Here is an 18134-nt window from a genome sequence, read left to right as displayed (position 1 = left end):
ATTGGCAATTTTCTGGGAGATCTAGATATTGGTTTTCAAAGTGACTGTACAAGTTTTCACTCTCACCAGCAATGGAGGAGAGTTCTCCTTGCTCCACATCCTCTTCAGCATAAGCTTTTATTTGTGTAATTTGACTTTAGCCATTCTGACAGGTGTAAGATGGAATCTCAGGGTCATTTTGATTTGCATTTCCCTGATGGCTAAAGATGATGAGCATTTCTCTAAGTGTTTTTCTGTCATTTGAGATTCTTCTGTTGAGAATTCTCTGTTTAAGTCTGTACCCTGTTGTAGAATGTTCCTTTACACTGCGTGAAGATGTGTCACTATGACGGGTCTAATAAAGAGGTGAGTGGCCATTAGCTAGGCAGGAAGAGGTTAAGCAGGATTTCTAGGGACAGAGAGCTCTGGGAGGAAGAAAGGGGAGTTGCTAGCAAGATGGAGAGGAAGTAGGATGATTACCACAGAGTGAATATAACAGAGTCACACAAAAGAACATAGATTTAGAGATATGGGCTAAGTTATAAGAGCTATTGGGAGAAGCCTAAGCTATAGGCTGAGCTTTCATAATTAATAATAAATCTCTGTGTCATTTTTTGTGAGCTGGCAGCCAAAGAAAAATACATCAACAGTACCCCATTTTAAAACTGAAATTTTGTTTTTATGATGTCTAGTTTCTTGAATTCTTTATATATTTTGGAGATCAGCCTTCTATTGGATGTAGGGTTGGTGAAGACCTTTTCCCATTTTGTGGGCTGTCATTTTGTCCTATTGACAGTATCTTTGACTTACAGAAGCATCTCAGTTTCATGAGGTCCCATTTACTAATTGTTGATCTTGGTGTCTGTGTTACTGGTCTTATATTCTTCAGGAAGTAGTCTCCTGTGCCAATGCGTTCAAGGCTACTTCCCACTTTCTCTTCCATCAGGTTCATGGTAACTGAATTTATGTTGAGGTCTTTAATCCACTTGGAATAGCTTAGCGCAGAGTATTACTCTGTGTGTGTGTTATGTAAAAAATCTTAACAGTAGCAATGTTGAAGCGACCACATACACTGCTATGTGATGTAAAAATCTTTAGCTGTGGTGAGGTTATTTGACATATACAGTATTATACAGTATGGAAAACGTAATCTTCAAGTCCTGGCATTTCCGATTTCTGCCAAGATGGGGTAAATCTTCTTAAACTTTCTACGTCTCAATTTTTAAATTAATCACAAGAGGAGGATTGGCGATGTAGCTCCTTGGTAGTGTGCTTGCCTAGTGTGAACGAGGCCCTGGGTTTATTCCCAGGATAAAGCCCCCCCTCCGCCCCCCCCGAGTTTCAAAACAAAAAATTTCTAAAGTCCCCTTGTCTACTCTGGAAGAATAAAATGAAATAATACATGTGAACAGGCTTCGGGAATAATCGTTCAAAGGCGCATAAACGTTTGTAGTTGGTGACAATCAGAAGGAAAGCATACGAGGTTGGTTCCTGAGCTGAGGACGCACCAATCAGGCTCGTTTCCAGGCAGGAGAAGCCGCGGGTTGCCACGTGACGTCATCACGCCGCGCCCGGCGCCAAGTGCTTTCTCCCTGTCCCGGCGACGAGCTGCTCGCCATGGGGTCCTGTCAGCGTTTATTGCTCTTTGGCGGGGCGTCACTCCGGGGTGGTTGCGGGGCCGCTGTCCCGCCCCTGGGGCGCCGAGCCTTGGGTTGTGGGCGTCAGGTGTGTGCCGAGCGCGCGAGGGGCTGGTACGAGCCTGTGGCGCCTGCGAGCTCCCGCTAGCGGGTCCCCGGGTGTCCGGGGCTCGTGGTCCCCGAACGCTCCTGAGCATGGATGTATGGCGTGCACATTGCCCTCCTATCTTGGGTTTTTCAGTGAATAGTGAATACGCGGAGGGTTTTTTAACATCCTCACTTACTCTGGCAGACAAATTTTAGCTCCAACAATTTATGTTTGCAGTTAAGATTAGCAGTCGATAAATAGCACCTAAAGGATAAATTAGTGGCAATGAACAGAATTAGAAAAGAAAACCATGTTAAACTCAAGCTCTGGATCATCTTCAGTTTTACAGAGTAGTAATGCAGTAATAAGGATGATTGATTTAAATCTTTTTTTTTTTTTTTAAGTTATTAGGCGCTGAGAGTGAGGCCTTGAAACAAAGAAGAACACAAATCATGTCCCGAGGACTTCCTAAGCAGAAGCCCATAGAAGGTGTTAGACAAGTTATTGTGGTGGCCTCTGGAAAGGGTGGAGTTGGAAAGTCTACCACAGCAGGTACTGTAAGACCTTCAGTCCCCTCTTAAGAAGTTGTGCCAACTGCCAAAGACACTGTCAACGATCACTTCTCAAGCATAATATTTGTGATGTTTCTGATTTGTGGTTCCCTGTATTAGGATTTGATAATGGTGGGAGCTGAACTAAACAGGTTACCAGATTGTCTACTCAGCTGAGCAAAAAGTAGGTTGCCTGTAGGTTTTCTGGGCCCTTAACTGAGAGGTGGAGATAATTGCTTTCATAGGATGATATGCCAATTAAACGAATCACTTAGCCCAGTGTTTTTTCATGGAAGTGCTCAGTGATTAGTTGCTGCTACTTTTAAAACATCTTGTAAAATTTATATCAAGTTTATATCAAATTTATATTAAAACATCTTGTAATCGTGTACTGAATTATCTTGGTTCTTTTCCGGTCTATCATTGTACAAATAGTTGTATATTTGCAATGAGAATGTTTGTTATTGTGACTTTTTTATTTAATTGCATCACTTGTATCATTTATAAAGTCACCAGAAGCTAATAGTCTTTGGAAAGGCTTGACAAGGTTTAGCGTTGTTTTAGTTCTTTATACATCACCTAGTGTTTTGGTCTGTGTGCGGGTGTTTATATGTGTGTATGTCCCTGTGTTCAGGGGTATATGGGTGGAGGGCATAGGGTAATAGTGAGTTTCTTTATTGCTCTCCTCTTCTTCGGTGGCTGACTGGCCATGGAGCTCTTGGGATCTGCTGGTCTCTTCCCTTGTTCTTCCCAGGGCTGTGGTTCCTCTCAGGTCCTCTGGCTTGAGTGACGAGTGCTGTACCCAGCCACTTATCCTGCTCATCCTCTATTAATATAGCAGTGATGGAGAGGCTTTCTCGTCACCCTTTTTGGTGATTGTAGATTTGTCACGAAGATGATAGTTTAGCACCGAAGATTATGTTCCAAAATAGAATTAACACTCAATTTATTTCCAATCGGAATCCTTTTGTTCTAAAGAGATTGTAAGGAACAGTAATGTGAGAAACTCCTTGCAGCCCTGCCCATTAGAAGACATTTCTTTTCCTCAGCGCTATTGAGCCGTACTATCTGTTTTGAAGGTTCCAGTGACACAGCTCTGTGCTCTCACTCTCAGCAGCCTGAGGAGTTCCCCTAAAAAGATTGCTGCTGAAGTTAGATGATGTTTAGCCTGTAATGTATTTCTAATTCAGAATTATAACGTACCATAGAAAAGTGGGTTTGTAAGTACCTTGCCCTAGATGAAATACTTCGTATATATATTCTTTTAAGCCTCACAACGGTTGTAAAAGGAGGAGGTCCCTTTATGTTATAAAGGAGTGAGCTTACTGACATAAAATAGCAATCACGTTTATACAGTGATAAGAGCTGGGGGAGCCGGGTTCAGATTCAGGTCTGCTGGGCAGTTTATGCGTCCAGCTACTTTCCTTATAGAGTTGACAGCATCGTTCTGCAAGGAGATGGGATTCACACTGTGGGAAATGGGCAGTGTGAGGACCTATTCATCCATCAGCCTCATGGATCCAGGACTTCAGACCCTCTGCTCAGCTGTAGCCTGGCTGCAGAGCTAGCTAACTGTGCTTTTGGGGGTTACTGCTTTCCTCCCCTTTGTCTGTAGAATCCCTGGCATAGGCATTTTGGCTACCACACTTTACCCCATACCATTTATTCCTCACTTTCTGCTGTGCCGTGTCCCAGCTTCCTGTATACTTGTGAATGTGTGAGTTAGGCACTCAGGTACCGATAACAGCATTTATTTTAGAAATAATTAACATTATTTTAAGGAAAACTAAGTGAAATATTTGAACAAAATTATAAGAGGCTGTAAGTGAGCTATTTAAAATGTTCAGTATGGGACGGGCATCTATTGGTATTTGCAAAATTATTATTATTTTTGTTCTTTTGTCTTTTTTATTCTCTCCTCATCCTTGTTCTTCTACAAGTGAGGGAAATGTTGATTTCCATAAAAGGAAAGTTACTAAACTGAGTTCTCTCTGTTTCTTTCAGTGAACCTTGCTCTTGCTCTGGCAGCGAACGACTCGGTAGGTATTCATCATAGGAATATTAATGCATTGCAGTGTCTTTAAGGTGGCGATGAAGTGTGTGTAGTCTAGGTTTGGTCAGCTGCACATTTTAAGGGACCGACACTGCTGCCATTAGTACTGCTTCATTTATTAACAGTGGCGTTGCAGTTTAAATGTTGGCCATGTATCCATGATGAGCTTTCATGTTCTCACGCCGAGGCCATTTTTTAAAATAAAAATTTACTGCTACAGTTCATATATATGGTAGGAATATTCTGGGTTCAACTCTTTTTTTTTGAGGCTAGGTCCACAGTATAAATCCCAGGCATGTCTAGAACTTTAACTTTGTAGCTCAAGCTAGCTCAGAGTCTTTTTGCGTCACCTTCCAAGGTCCTAAGAGTACAGACATGTGCTCCCATGCCTGCCTGGTTCAGACAGAAATAAGTTTCAACTTATTTAACTCAATGAAAAAGTTAAAAGATACTCTAAAAGCAGTGTTAGTCCTTTGGAGCAGAATTTGAATAGATTATGTGTATAATGTAAGACTGAAGGGTTGTCAGTTCTCCCTTTTATTCCATAGGATTGACTGGAGAATAGTTCTGTATGTATTTATTCATCTTTTCATCTCAACCTATGCAAATTAAACCCACATGTGCCTGCATAGTTTTGTGATAGCCTTCATTCTTTTTTAAGATTTATATTTTATGTATATGCGTGTTTGCACGAATTCATGTCACCACGCATATGCAGAAGCCTGCAGAGGCCAGATCCCTGGAACTGGAGTTGTGTGCAATTGTGAGCTGCCATGTGGCTCTGGGAACAGAACTTAGGTCCTCTGCAGAAGCAGCACTTTCTCTTAGCCCCTGAATCATCTCTCCAGCCCTGCACCACATTCTGTGACTGCTGCTTTCATGGTTGAACACTTTTCTTTTGAGTGACTCTTTAGGTTGACTTCCCTTTTTCCCACTTACTCCAATTAAAGGACAATGGATTATTTTTCCCTGGAGGTGTGGGGTTGAGTGATCTAGGCTGGTGGTCTACTACTGACCTCCCTAGCCCACTACAATGGCATTGGGATTTTTTTTATAAAAAAAATTTAAAAATTAATTTCGATCATATTCTTTCACTTCCCCCAGCTCCTCCTAGAGCCTCCTCCATAAGTAATGGAGAGTAACCAGTAGCCTTGACAGTAGCCTGTGATGTTTGTAGGTATGTGTGTTATTTGTGCCTGTGGGACATCTTTGGCTAACTACTCAACAAGACGTTACTCATTCTTGGAACTGTAGGTGGCATAAGATACCTAGCTAGGATACTGCCTCCCCCATTATATGGTAACTCTATTTAAATTCCTTTTATATATGTATATATTTTAGGAAGCTTCCATAGTGGTAGGTTTCCATATGATTTTTTAAAATGTTTAAGTTGGTGCCCCTTTTCCAATTATTACAGAGTATAATGGGATTTTTTTTTTCTGGGACTGGGGATTGAACCCAGGGCCCTGTGCGTTCTCGTCCTGGTGCTCTACCACTGAGCCACTTCCCAAGGCTGTTCAATGGCATCCTTTTTTCCTTTTAATTTTAAAGTTGTGTTTACTGTTACCGTGTGTGTGCATATATGTGTGTTTGTATGTGTGTGCAGGCACATGAATACCATGGGACTTGCGTCCCTTCCACCTCGTGTTTGAGGTAGGGCCTCCTTTGCGTGTGTGCTATGCTGCTGCATGCTTCAAGCTACCTGGCTTGCAGCTCTGGGGGATTTTCTTGTTTCTGCCTTCCATCTTGCAGTGGGAGTTCTGGGGTTACAGACATACGCCACCATTTTGGTGTTTTATGTGGGTTCTGGGATCCAACTCAGGCTGTGAGGCATGCGTGGCAAGTCATTTTACTGGCTGAACCATTCTTCTGGCCCTACAATGGCGGTCTTATATTGTATTCTTACATACGAAGTAAGTTATCTACATGTTCTCCAGGAAGCATGGTTTGTCATTTATTTTAGCTATAGTTTATAGGAATATACTTTTTTAAATACTCTGATTTATGTTAAGTATTATCTGTTTTCTAGGTATGAAAAGTAAAAGTGAAAATGAATACTGAACATAATTTGCAATTCTGCAAGCCATTATTTAATAATATATACCTATTTCATAATCTTTTAATTTCTTATATATATAAAATACATGTTTCATATGGTTTCTTATTTCCAACTTACTATTTTAAAATATCCTAGAATATTTTATATTTATATTTTAAATACATATATAAGTATATGAATATATAAAGTATAAATTTATATAAATACAGGTACAGATATTCATGTGTGTAGCTGTGGCTGTACTTCTCACTTTCTGTCATGCAGCACATGTGGAAAATGGCATGTGTTATAAGTGTCCTGCTGAGATAGGGGTCCAGAATTTGCTAGAATGCAGAGATAGGCATGTTCATGTCTCAAGATTTCGGCCCTGGCTTCTGAAAATGTGAGTTATTACCCATTCACTCTGTTTGCTTGTGTGATCTTCATTCACTGTAGAACCAGGCATCCTAACTGGACTAGTAGGAAGAAAATACCACACTGTTTCTTTAAAGTTGTGCTCCTGCCTCAAGGAAATTCTACTGTCCAGTCAAATTAAAAACCCATTTCTTTACAGCTCTCTTCCTTTCTACTTTCTTGCATCTCATCTTATCTCTTCCTTCCTTCCTTCCTTCCTTCCTTCCTTCCCTTTCCTTTTATTTCCTTCCTCCCTCTTCCTCTCCTCCTTTCTTCCCTCCCCCTCTCCCTCTGTCCTCACCTTTCCCCTCTCTCCTTCCCTTCTGTTTTTCCAGATGCATCCTTGAGTTCTTAATGGCTAAAAGTGCTTCCTCCTTACTTTATGAAGCTTACCTTCAATGGCAAAAGAGAATTGGTGGCTTAATTAAAGTTCTTGATATCAGAAGGATACTTGAGATTTTTTGGTAGATTCAGCTTAATCCTAGAGAATAAGAGGGCATGAGTCAGATGTCATATGGGGAGGACCCGAAAGGAGCTAGAGGTGTCCTTCTGCCCACACCATAGCTGTCACTCGGTGATGCCCATTGGTGGTCCTCAGGAAAGAAGCGGCAGACGAGTGCATACAGGAAGTCAACTCTCCCGGTTCTTTAATTTCTCAAGGTATCTTTATTCTTTCTTTGTATTTGATAATTTAGCGAAGATGTAGAATTTAAGGCTCAAAATTACTTTTGAACTTTGAAAGCGGTATTCTATTTTCTTCTGACATTCTAATGAAAACGCCCGGTGCTTTCCTGAGTCACATGACTCTGTAATAGCATGTGTTTTTTTCCCCTCAGAGCTTTTAAGGCTTTCTTTATGGCTTTTACAGTTTAAAGTTGTCACAAATATTTGTCAGGTTGTTGGCTTTAAAAGGTGGTGCATGCTTGGAAATTGGCCTTGAGTGTTTTCAGTTCAGAGAGACTTCTCTTTGTTGATGTTTGTCCTCATTGTGGAAACCCATTCGAGAGCTGCTGACCCCGGACACGTTCATTTCCTCTGCTCTGGCTTTTTATCATCGTGTTTCCCAAGAGTCCTTAGACTCTTTTCACTCTCCTCTATTCAATTATAGTTATTTAGCCCTAATAAAAGTTTTAAGTTTGGAGACTGCTTTCTCCAATTTTCTAGACTGTTCCTTACTTTCAACTTACTGTTTCTCAAAAAAAGGAGGAGGTCGTTTGTAGCATTTTCTTGACTCTGAGTCTGGTTAGAATTAATTAAGAAAAATGTGGCTTCTTTCCTTTTTTTTCTCTTTTTGGTCTCTGTTTATTTAGAATAGCAGGGTAGTTGTTTCCATGGTGCCGTTGGACCGGCAGAATCAGTACCCCTGGGAAATGTTCGAGCACGCAAAAGTTCAGCCTTTTAGACCTTCGGAAATCCTAGATGCAGCAGAGGGTCATGCAGTCTGTCTTAACCTCCATCTAGAAGGTTTAGTGCTAAAGTCTGAGGCCATGGATCTAGAGATCAGCTTGGTCTTAAATGACGTACCCCCGTATCATTTTAGTGCAGTTTGGAAGAAAAGAAAAGTCAGCATGCATGTCTAGGTAGCCATATTGACGTAAGAGCTGCCAGTGAGCTTATTATCTATCTATCCATCTGTCTGCCTGTCTGCCTATCTATCTATCTATCTATCTATCTATCCACCTACCTATCTTCCAATGGGAGATAGATCTTACCATGTAGTACAGGCTGACCTGGAACTTATTTTGTAGCTCAGGCTGGCCTTTGAACTCACAGTTTCCCTGCCAGACTTTTTTAATTGCTGATATTATAGATTTGTACTACCATGTTAGACTTGTGATATGCTTAAACAGTGTGTGTGTGTGTGTGTGTGTGATTTGTGCACATTTGTGTTCGTGTGTCACAACACTGGAAATCATACCCTGGCCCTCCCTTTCTAACATTTGCCTAATAATACTACTGACCAGGCAGTAGTATGACGATCATATTTCTTGATTTTTCTAAACTACTTTTATTGTGACTTTTATTCTTTTATAGTATAATTTTTAAAGTCTTTAAAAATATTTATTATTTTTATGTGTATGGGTGTTTTGCCAGCATTTATGTCTCTGCATCACATGCATGTGGTTAGTGCCCATGGAGGCCATAAGAGGATGTAGGATCCCCTGGGACTGGACATACCAATTGTGAGGTGTCATGTGGGTGCTGGGAATTGAACCCAGGTCCTCCGGAAGAGCAGCCGGGTGCTCTTAACTGCGTAGCCATCTCTCCAGCGCCTACAGTATAATTTTAATGCACACTGGGAAAGACTGCTGAGTCTGAGAGAAGGAAACATAAAAACCATCAGAAGCTGTTGATAAGTGCCGTGAGCTTTCTAAGACAGTTCATTTTATTTCAGCAAATATACAAAGTACCTGGAACATTGACTGCCAGTCTCTGGGAACATAAAGAAAACTAAACCCACACTGTAGAAGCTTGTAGCCTGCCAAGACTATGTTGATAAAAGTGTATTGTACATACTAATATCTATGCAACATTTATATGTTTATCTACCTCTGTGTATCTATACGTATGTATCTATCTTAGCTATCTTTTTTCTTTTGTGGTGGTAGAAATTGAACCCAGGTCTATTGTGTGCTAGCCAGTACTCTGCCACTGAGCTATGTATGTTCCCAGCTCTAACTATGCTTTTTTGATGGCTTATAGTTGACATTGTTTTTATAATAGTTTCTTTTGTGAATGAGAAAGTGATAATTAAGACCTTTAATAAGATTTTATTTTGTAAAACAAAGATTCTATCTTGTTTTTTATAATAATAGAAACATGTGTAATCTTAAAGTTTTATACCAGCAAAGATGAAAGGAAGACAAATATCTTCAGTGATGAATTAGATCCAAGGGCAAATAACTAGGAAATCTACTCACAATGAGTAGCTTTTATTTCAGACAAAAGCAGCTTCCCCTGGTGGAGTATTTTCCTGAATGCAGTTGTGTTTGATTCTCGTGGAAAAAGGTACTGAAGACCACGCTGTGTTGCTCAGTTTTGCAGCCTTCATTGATCGCACCCTTTCCAGCCACATTTTCTCAGCCAGCACGTAGCCTTGTCTCTATTTTTCCACCATGTATCTGTTTCCGCTGTCCTCACTTTAATGACAGCTCATGCTGCTGCTTTGGCGCCTGCATCCATTTACACCTCAGTTACTGAGTGCCTGCTCCGTCTCGGATTCTGTGGCTGTGTAGACATGGGGAAGACACAGTCTTGGCCATTAGAGAGCTCACAGGCTGTCACACCATGGTGCGACCTCCCCTTCCTGCCTGTGCTCCAATTCTTTAATATCCTCTGCCAGGTCACTCATATAGCTGCCCTGCTCAGATTTATACCCAGAAGTCTTTGCTGCTCTTCAATCAGGCGTTCTACGGTTTTATAATGTTCTACATTTCTACAGGAATGTCCTGTACAGTTTTCCTCAGCTTTCTGTGTCCTCTTTTCCAGGCTACCTATATGACTATCCTGGTTATTATATCTTGTGCAAGGGTGTGGCTGGGTGGGGGACTTGAGTGCTTATAAAACCCAGCGACTGTCTTCATGTGCATCTGTGTGATGCTTGTAAGGGCTCTCTGGGATAGTTTATCAGTTAGTCATTCTCTGAGGGCGGCTCAGCAAAGTGTTCTCTGAATTTTCTTCAAGTGTCTTTCCTCTGTTGTGAATTCAGTGGCATAGTTTGTTTTTATTATTGTTGCATCCATGTAGCTATTGTAGTATTTTTTATAATGACAACATAACTAATGGTTACTGAGCACTTAACTATATTAGCATAGTTAGTTAGCACTTCATATAGAACGATTCCCATGACTTGGTTCTTAGCTCATTTCCTCCTCGTAGCGATGGAGTAGGACCAGGTTCTGTTAGAACTGGAGCCTGCCCCTTAGGAGGGTGGCCAGTCTTCAGAGGCCACACCTCCCTGCTTCCCTCCCTGGGACAGAGCATTGACAGTTGTCCCTAATGGATGGTTCTAGGCAGCACCTTGTTCTTCCGTGCTCTTTGTTACAAATGCTGTGTCGAACTAAACCACATGAAGTAAAGCTCTTTCTCCCCTTCCCAGAGCTGTAAAATCTGATATTTCCTTTGTTCTTGGTATTGCTCTAAGATTTTCTTAGACTTCCAGTTGGGTCTCTGAAGAGGCTCCTCTGGCTCCTCTCTCATGGTGTTTCTGTCTGTCTGTCTGTCTGTCACTCTCTTATTCTCACTCTTAATGAAGCCCCTTCCCAGTGTTAGAGATGAGCCAGTCCTGCTGAAGCCTCTCGTCGTGGCTGGTGTCTCTCACACATTGTACCAGTTTTGGTCTAATGCTCTCCTCCCCACTTTGGGGCTCAGTCGTGGTCTCTCGGCTCCAGATCTCTTAATAAACCACATTTTCTGAAGTGGATTATGTGCCAGCTCCTTTCCTGGACCGACTGCTGCTGCTTTATTCTCTTTATTATTATATTTAACAGCCACTACTACAATCCCCATTGTAGACAGACAGTAAAGTTAGGTGGCTTGTACAAGTCACCAGGGGAGAAAATAGCACAACTAAGATTGAACAACAACCTAGATCTTGGGCTTTTAACCTAGTGCTCATATTTTGCTTTGATTCTCGGCATCAAGAACTGGATTGTAGGGCTTGGAAGATGACCCAGTGGTCAAGAGTGAGTACTACTTTTGCAGTGTGGCTCACAGTCATTTGTGACTCCAGTTCCAGAGGACTCTGATGCCCCATGGCGTCCAAGGACACCTGTATCCATACTGTGTACACATTGTATACATAATTAAAAAGAATCTTAAAAATAAGAAAAAAAACTGTTATAGTCTGCAGTATAGTGAACTTCATCTTAAATCAAGCCTGTGATGTGTCATGTGCCTGTAGTTTCAGCTACTAGAGATGCTGAGGCAGGAGGTTTATATGCAGTAGGCATTTGAGGCCAGCCTGGGCAATATACTGGGATGCTATCTCAACCAACCAATCAACCAAATGAACAGCCTCACTCAAGTCCCTAGTTGGTTGTCTCTAGTCTTGGCTACCTCCAGCAGCAGCTAGTGCAGTGCTTATGGCTTGGGTATGAATTGAGCATCTAGTTAGATTGCAGTGTGTAAGTACAAAGCATTTTTTCTTTCCTTTAGAGTGATGGGATGGGCACATTGGTGATAACTTGTGGCTGTGATGGCTAGTGTTATTTTCAAGTTGGCAGGATCTGGAACCACCTGACAAGGCTCTGGGCACAACTCCGAGGGATGATTTGGCCCATGGCCATACCTGTGAGGATTATGTTGATTAGCTCAGTTGAGGTGGGAAAGGGTGATGCCATTTGTCCTAGTTAGGGTTCACTGTTGTGAAGAGACACCATGATCACAGCAACTCTTACAAAGAAAGCATTGAGGGTGGCTCGCTTATAGTTTCAGAGGTTCAGGCCATTATGAATATGAAGGGGAGCATGGCAGCATGCAGGCAGATGTGGTGCTGGTGCTGAGGGGCTCCTTCTTGCAGGCAGCAGGTAGTTGACTGTCGTCCTGAGGGAATCTTGAGAGAAAGCGACCTCAAAGCCCGTCCCCACAGTGACATACTTCCTCCAACAAGGCCACACTTCCTAATAGTGCTGTTCTCTTTGGGGTCATTTTCTTTCAAAATACCACACCATTCCCTGGGCTTGGGCCTGGACTGTATAGAAAGGAGAAAACTGGGCACCAGCATTCACGGCGCTTTGCTTATGTTTGTGCAGTGTGACCAGCAGCTGTAAGCTCCTGCCGTCTTGGTTTCCCTGCTATGATGGACTACACCCTTGAACTTTGGACTGAAATAAACCTTTTTCCTCCTGAGCTGTTTGTCACTCTGTTATTCTATTTGCCCTTCTCATTTCATATGCTTCTCAATAATTTTAACTCTTCTCATGACTCCTGCTCCTTGGATGCTAATGGGTTACTAGTCTAGAGGCCACTCCTGGGCACTAGACCTGCATGCTTAGCCATTTGCTGCAGAGGACCGCTTTGCCGCGCACTAAGCATTTCCAGTTCAGAGCACACCTGTTCCCTGTAGCTGTCTTTGTCCTCTGGGGATAGTATAGCTCCCGCGCCTCCTGTGTTGTAGAGATGGTTCACTCATCTCTGCTGGTTTGTAAACAGTGATTCTGGTCTTTCCCCCTTTCTTTAATCCTTAGTGTCTAAGGTCTAGTGATGGCAGATGGTGAGCGTTTTGTTTCTCTTTCTATGACAGGGTCTCATAGCCCAGGCTGGATTTGAATTCACTGTGTCTTCCAGACTGGGTTTGAATTTCCTGTGTAGCCAGAGATTACCTTGAATTTCTGTTTTTACTGCTTCTGTCTCCTAAGTGCTGGCTTTTGGTCGGTGAGCAATGTCCATGGAAAGAGTAAAGAGTGTGTGCTTCTCCTGTACAAATTATACACAGATTCAAGTGTTGGATAAGTTCTGTGCAGCATGTTCACTATAAATTGTGCTTCTGACTTCCCACAAACAAATGAAATAATTAAAATTTAAATGAGAGTGCATATAGAATACTTAGCACAGTGTTTATCCTATAGTAAGTTGCAAACAAATTTTTAGCATTACCCGTTAGATGAATACTTTTTGTAAACAGTATTTCAAAGTAAAAGTCTATGTTTATTTTACTTGACTATTTTAGCAAAACTTAATTTTAAGTTTTTACATTTCATTTTTAGAATGACTCATTAAGTAGATTTTTAATTGGATTTAAAAATGGAAAAGGCAGCAGTATTATCTTCAAAGGGTTTGCGTTTTTTCCACTGATGTTTATCTCAAAAGTATTTGTCTCACCCTGTGATTATATAATGCCTTCACACGCATTCTCTCCAGACGTTCTGCTTTTTCACCAATATCCTTTCGGTGTGACTAATATTATTCTAAACCTTTGAGGTTCAGTGTTCATATTAGGACGGACTAGGCCATTTCGCTCAGGTCAGGTTTGGCTGAGTATGGTCCACATGCCTGTAATTCTAGCTAGCACTTGGGAAGTAGAGGCAGGAGGATCAGGAACTCAAGGTCATCCTCAGCACCTCACAAGTTCCACTGCAGGCCTGCCTGGGTACGTGAGACTCCTTCTCAAAACAAGTAAACCCTTTGAACCCCCCAAATGATGAAGGTTTTGGGTTTGGGAAAGTTGAACACATGCATCTCTCCTCGCAACAGTATTTTCTGCATTACATAGTTGCCTTTCTGGCTTCTTGTCATGCAGAGCTGGGCTTGTTTCTGGCTCTGATCCTTGTCCACCATGCTTGTATGATGTCCGGCATGCAGGAGATGCTAACAGTGCTGGTCCAGGACTGCAGGTGCCGGCTATGTCAGTTCTGGGTGTTTGCAACCATTGACCTTTCTACATTGACACTGCATCATTGTCTGCAAAATCTGTGTGCAAGAACTGTAACTGAGTTACAAAACAAAACAAAAACAAACATAAAAGAACTCCAAGAAAGGAAAAGCAAAACTTATATGAGCCAGGGAGATAGCTCAGTTAGTCAAGTGCTTGACTTTCAAGTATGTCGTGGACCTGAATTCAGATCCCAGAACCCACATAATAAAACAGGTACCATATTGATGGCAAGATGGGACTTGGAGGCAGCCAGACCCTCTGAACTTGTCAGTGAGGTACATGGGTCCAGCATCATTTCCACAGATAGGACAAGCGTCAGTGATGTACAGGGTCCAGCATCATTCCTACAGATAGGACAAGCATCAATGATGTACCCAGCATCATTCCCACAGATAGGACAAGCGCCAGTGATGTACATGGGTCCAGCATCATTCCCACAGATAGGACAAGCGTCAGCGATGTACATGGGTCCAGCATCATTCCCACAGATAGGACAAGCGTCAGCGATGTACAGGGTCCAGCATCATTCCCACAGATAGGACAAGCGTCAGCGATGTACAGGGTCCAGCATCATTCCCACAGATAGGACAAGCGTCAGTGATGTACAGGGTCCAGCATCATTCCCACAGATAGGACAAGCGTCAGTGATATACAGGGTCCAGCATCATGATCTCTAAAACCCTCCATCCATATTTTGTTTAGTAATTAGCTTACACCTTGTCACCACCTGTTTGAGTCAATGATGTGGAGCTCCAGCCATTTTAGTACACTCAGAGATCCTATGGATAGGGATTTGGCCAGTGAGCAGGATCGGCTGTTACCACACTGTGCTGCAGCTTCAGTGGGGAAGACCCATGTGGTCATCTAGAGTTCTTCCCTCATGTGTTTGGTCCTGGCTCTGGAAACCTGAAGGCTGAATGGGCTTGGATTGTAGATGGGAGTATATTAATGTGGATACTGTCTATTGCCTAGTCTTGCTCAGAGATTGGTAGCCTCAGGGTAATGGAACATTTTGTTGGTGACTAAATGTTTCTCAAGTTGATGTCCTAGTCAGTAAGGTGAAAGCTATATGACCTTCTGCAACCTAACCTGGTTAGTCAACCTAGTTGAAATTGACATGTGCTTTCTCAGGTTTAAGGGGAGGGGACATAGAAATCCCAGCTGACGGAAGGAGCACCAAAACCCCTGAAACCTTTACAGCCTCCTCATCTGTCGTCTCTGCTCTCCTGCTCCATTCTCACTGTGGGCACTATAGTTGGCCTTTTTTAATTTGAGAAATAGCTTATTTCTCTACTGTTGGGAATATAGGTAAAACTTTAAATATTTTGCCAGTTGCAGTGACACACACCTATCACTCATACACCTTGGAAGGTAGAGGCAGGTGGATCAGGAGTGGAAGGTCATCCTCATCTGTCTGTAAGATTTGACTCCAGCTTGGCTCACATGGGTTCATGTCTCAAACAAAACAAAAACAAAAGAACCCCTCTCTTTTATTTTTGTCCCTTTGATCTCCCTCACCTTGAATTAGATAATGATTTCTCACATTGTGTGTAGAAATGAATGTTTTTTATTGCAACCAGGTCTCTGCCAAGTGTAGCTCTGTTTCTTGGGTTGGCAATCCCCACTCTTCTACCTTGTCCTTGGCCATCCCAGTCTTCTGCCTTGTCCTTGGCTGTCCCTAATCTTCCACACTGTCCTTGACTGTCCCCAGTCTTCTGCTCTGTCCTTGACTGTCCCCAGTCTTCCAGTCTGTCCTTGACTGTCCCCAGTCTTCCACTCTGTCCTTGACTGTCCCTAATCTTCCACTCTGTCCTTGACTGTCCCTAATCTTCCACTCCGTCCTTGACTGTCCCTAATCTTCCACTCCGTCCTTGACTGTCCCCAGTCTTCCACTCTGTCCTTGACTGTCCCTAATCTTCCACTCTGTCCTTGACTGTCCCTAATCTTCCACTCCGTCCTTGACTGTCCCTAATCTTCCACTCCGTCCTTGACTGTCCCCAGTCTTCCGCTCTGTCCTTGACTGTCCCTAATCTTCCACTCTGTCCTTGACTGTCCCTAATCTTCCACTCTGTCCTTGACTGTCCCTAATCTTCCACTCCATCCTTGACTGTCCCTAATCTTCTACTCCGTCCTTGACTGTCCCTAATCTTCCACTCCATCCTTGACTGTCCCTAATCTTCCGCTCTGTCCTTGACTGTCCCTAATCTTCCGCTCTGTCCTTGACTGTCCCCAGTCTTCCACTCTGTCCTTGACTGTCCCCAGTCTTCCACTCTGTGCTTAGCTTGCACTCTTCCTTTCACTGGCTAGATGTCTTCCTTGCCTTCTTTGTCAGCTCCTGTTATCTCTCAGGTCCCTTGTTGGGCATCTATTCTGCTAGAAAGCCTTCCTCGTGGTTTCCCGTGGCCTCATTTCCTCTTTCCCTTCATGTGTCTATCCGCTGTTGGTTACAATGACCCTAGTGTCAGGGGCTGCGTCTTAAAAGAGCTGCCACCACTGTCTGAACAATTGCTACACACCCAGCAAACGCTTGCCAACTGATTGAAAATAGATTGTATTTGGTGGATATTTCCAAAGGTTTGAATTAGTTCCAGGGCTTTCTCAGTGCCCGTACATCTCCAGTGATTACTCTTGCCTTAGGAGAATTATGCTCCGTGAAGCTTTTCTATGTCAGCATTTTAAATTTTCAGTTAGAATTTCAGTTAGAATTTGAGAACAAGCTCTCAAAATTTGTATATGAAATGTTATATGTATAGAAAATACAATGTATTCATTAAGTACAAATCAAACAAGCTTTGATAAGATTAAAGGCTAGGAGAATAAATCTGAATTCAGAATGGTATTGTTTCAGGTTGTGGCATATTGAAGCTTTAATTTTGGCTGTGGACTATTTCACATGCTAGATTTTGTTCGGCCTGTTTCTTTCTGGTCAAACCCTGTGCTGGTTCACTTTTGGCAGATGCACTATGTGAAAATGCCGGGGTCAACACTGCCGTCCAGAAGTGGGTCAGAGCGCTTAGATGAAGGGGAGGCAGTTGCAAAGAGCCTTTATTTATTGTTGGCACAATCAAACAGAAGCAATTACGAGCTTGAACCTCTCGCCATGTCTTGCTTCCTCTTCCTTCTCTCATAGGCTTTGCCAAATTAACCACATCAACCAATTTCACAAAAATAATATGGACTGCTGTTTTAAATAGTTCTTTTAGGTTCTTAAGATGCTACTTGAGAAAGTCTGTGTCTTCCCAAGTCTCTTTTGTACTTGTTTAAAGTCTTAAATGGTCGGTTAGAGGTCAGGGGCACGGTCTGCACAGGAAGCAGTGGAGTGCACCTCCTTGGGTGTACCCCATTGCACTGCTGCTCTGAAAGGAGATTCTATTACCTCAGGACAGAGGACAAGCGGGGCGCTGCTAAGAGCAATAAGGGACAAGTTGGATTATTGCCTGTGGCTCCTAAACAATGGAACATTCTTGAACTAATGGAGGAAAGTCCTCAGGTAGTCTTAGAAGACAGTCTGGATCCTCTACGTGGGAATAGGTTGCTCTCCGTTTCGATTTTTCCTGTCAACAAAACAGAAAGCATAAGACTTCTCCAAACCTTGCAACATCTTTGGCCTCAAATTTGTACTGGAATGTCGTCTGCAGTATGATGGGCTCTTTGCTAGTCACCATGGAAACTGATCGAGGTGCTAGTCTTGTCCTCTGGGTTCTTTGGGCAGCTTATATAAAAAAAAAATGACTGTATCTAATCCTGTTCTTCAAATACGCATTTTCTTTAAAAATGATTAAAAGGCAGCTTACTTAATCGAGAATAAGATACCTGTATGAATTTTCTGATAGGCTATTTCAAACATTCTCTGCAGCTGGAGAGTATCTGGGTCAAGAAATAGAAATAAAAATTATCATTGTATAGGAGTACAGTTGCTTTGATTGGTGATTTTTATCTGTTGAGCTCTGTGTTTACATATGCAGAAGATTAACTTGTTTAGTTTCACAGAAATGAGGG

The 18134-nt window shown here is 42.3% G+C and overlaps 1 protein-coding gene across 2 annotated transcripts in view; it reads left to right on the top strand.

Moving 5' to 3' along the window:
- The first annotated feature begins 1566 nt into the window (after positions 1 to 1566).
- Positions 1567 to 18134, top strand: part of Nubpl (nucleotide binding protein like) — a 172734-nt gene continuing 156166 nt past the window's right edge. The window contains exons 1-3 of one of the 2 annotated variants that reach the window (XM_041658427.1): positions 1567 to 1704; positions 2109 to 2256; positions 4260 to 4294. In XM_041658427.1, coding sequence (XP_041514361.1) covers positions 1597 to 1704; positions 2109 to 2256; positions 4260 to 4294 — 291 coding nt within the window. In that variant the 5' untranslated portion in view covers positions 1567 to 1596. The remainder of the gene's footprint in view (positions 1705 to 2108; positions 2257 to 4259; positions 4295 to 18134) is intronic. The other variant, XM_041658428.1, reaches the window with a different exon arrangement.

The sequence above is a fragment of the Microtus oregoni genome, unplaced genomic scaffold (genome assembly GCF_018167655.1).
Source record: "Microtus oregoni isolate MIOR12 unplaced genomic scaffold, Mior012 000009F_ref0000495, whole genome shotgun sequence".
In the NCBI taxonomy this organism is placed as follows: Eukaryota; Metazoa; Chordata; class Mammalia; order Rodentia; family Cricetidae; genus Microtus; species Microtus oregoni.
The sequence above is the reverse complement of the archived record's forward strand: the minus strand, read 5'-3'. Positions and strand labels throughout refer to the sequence as shown.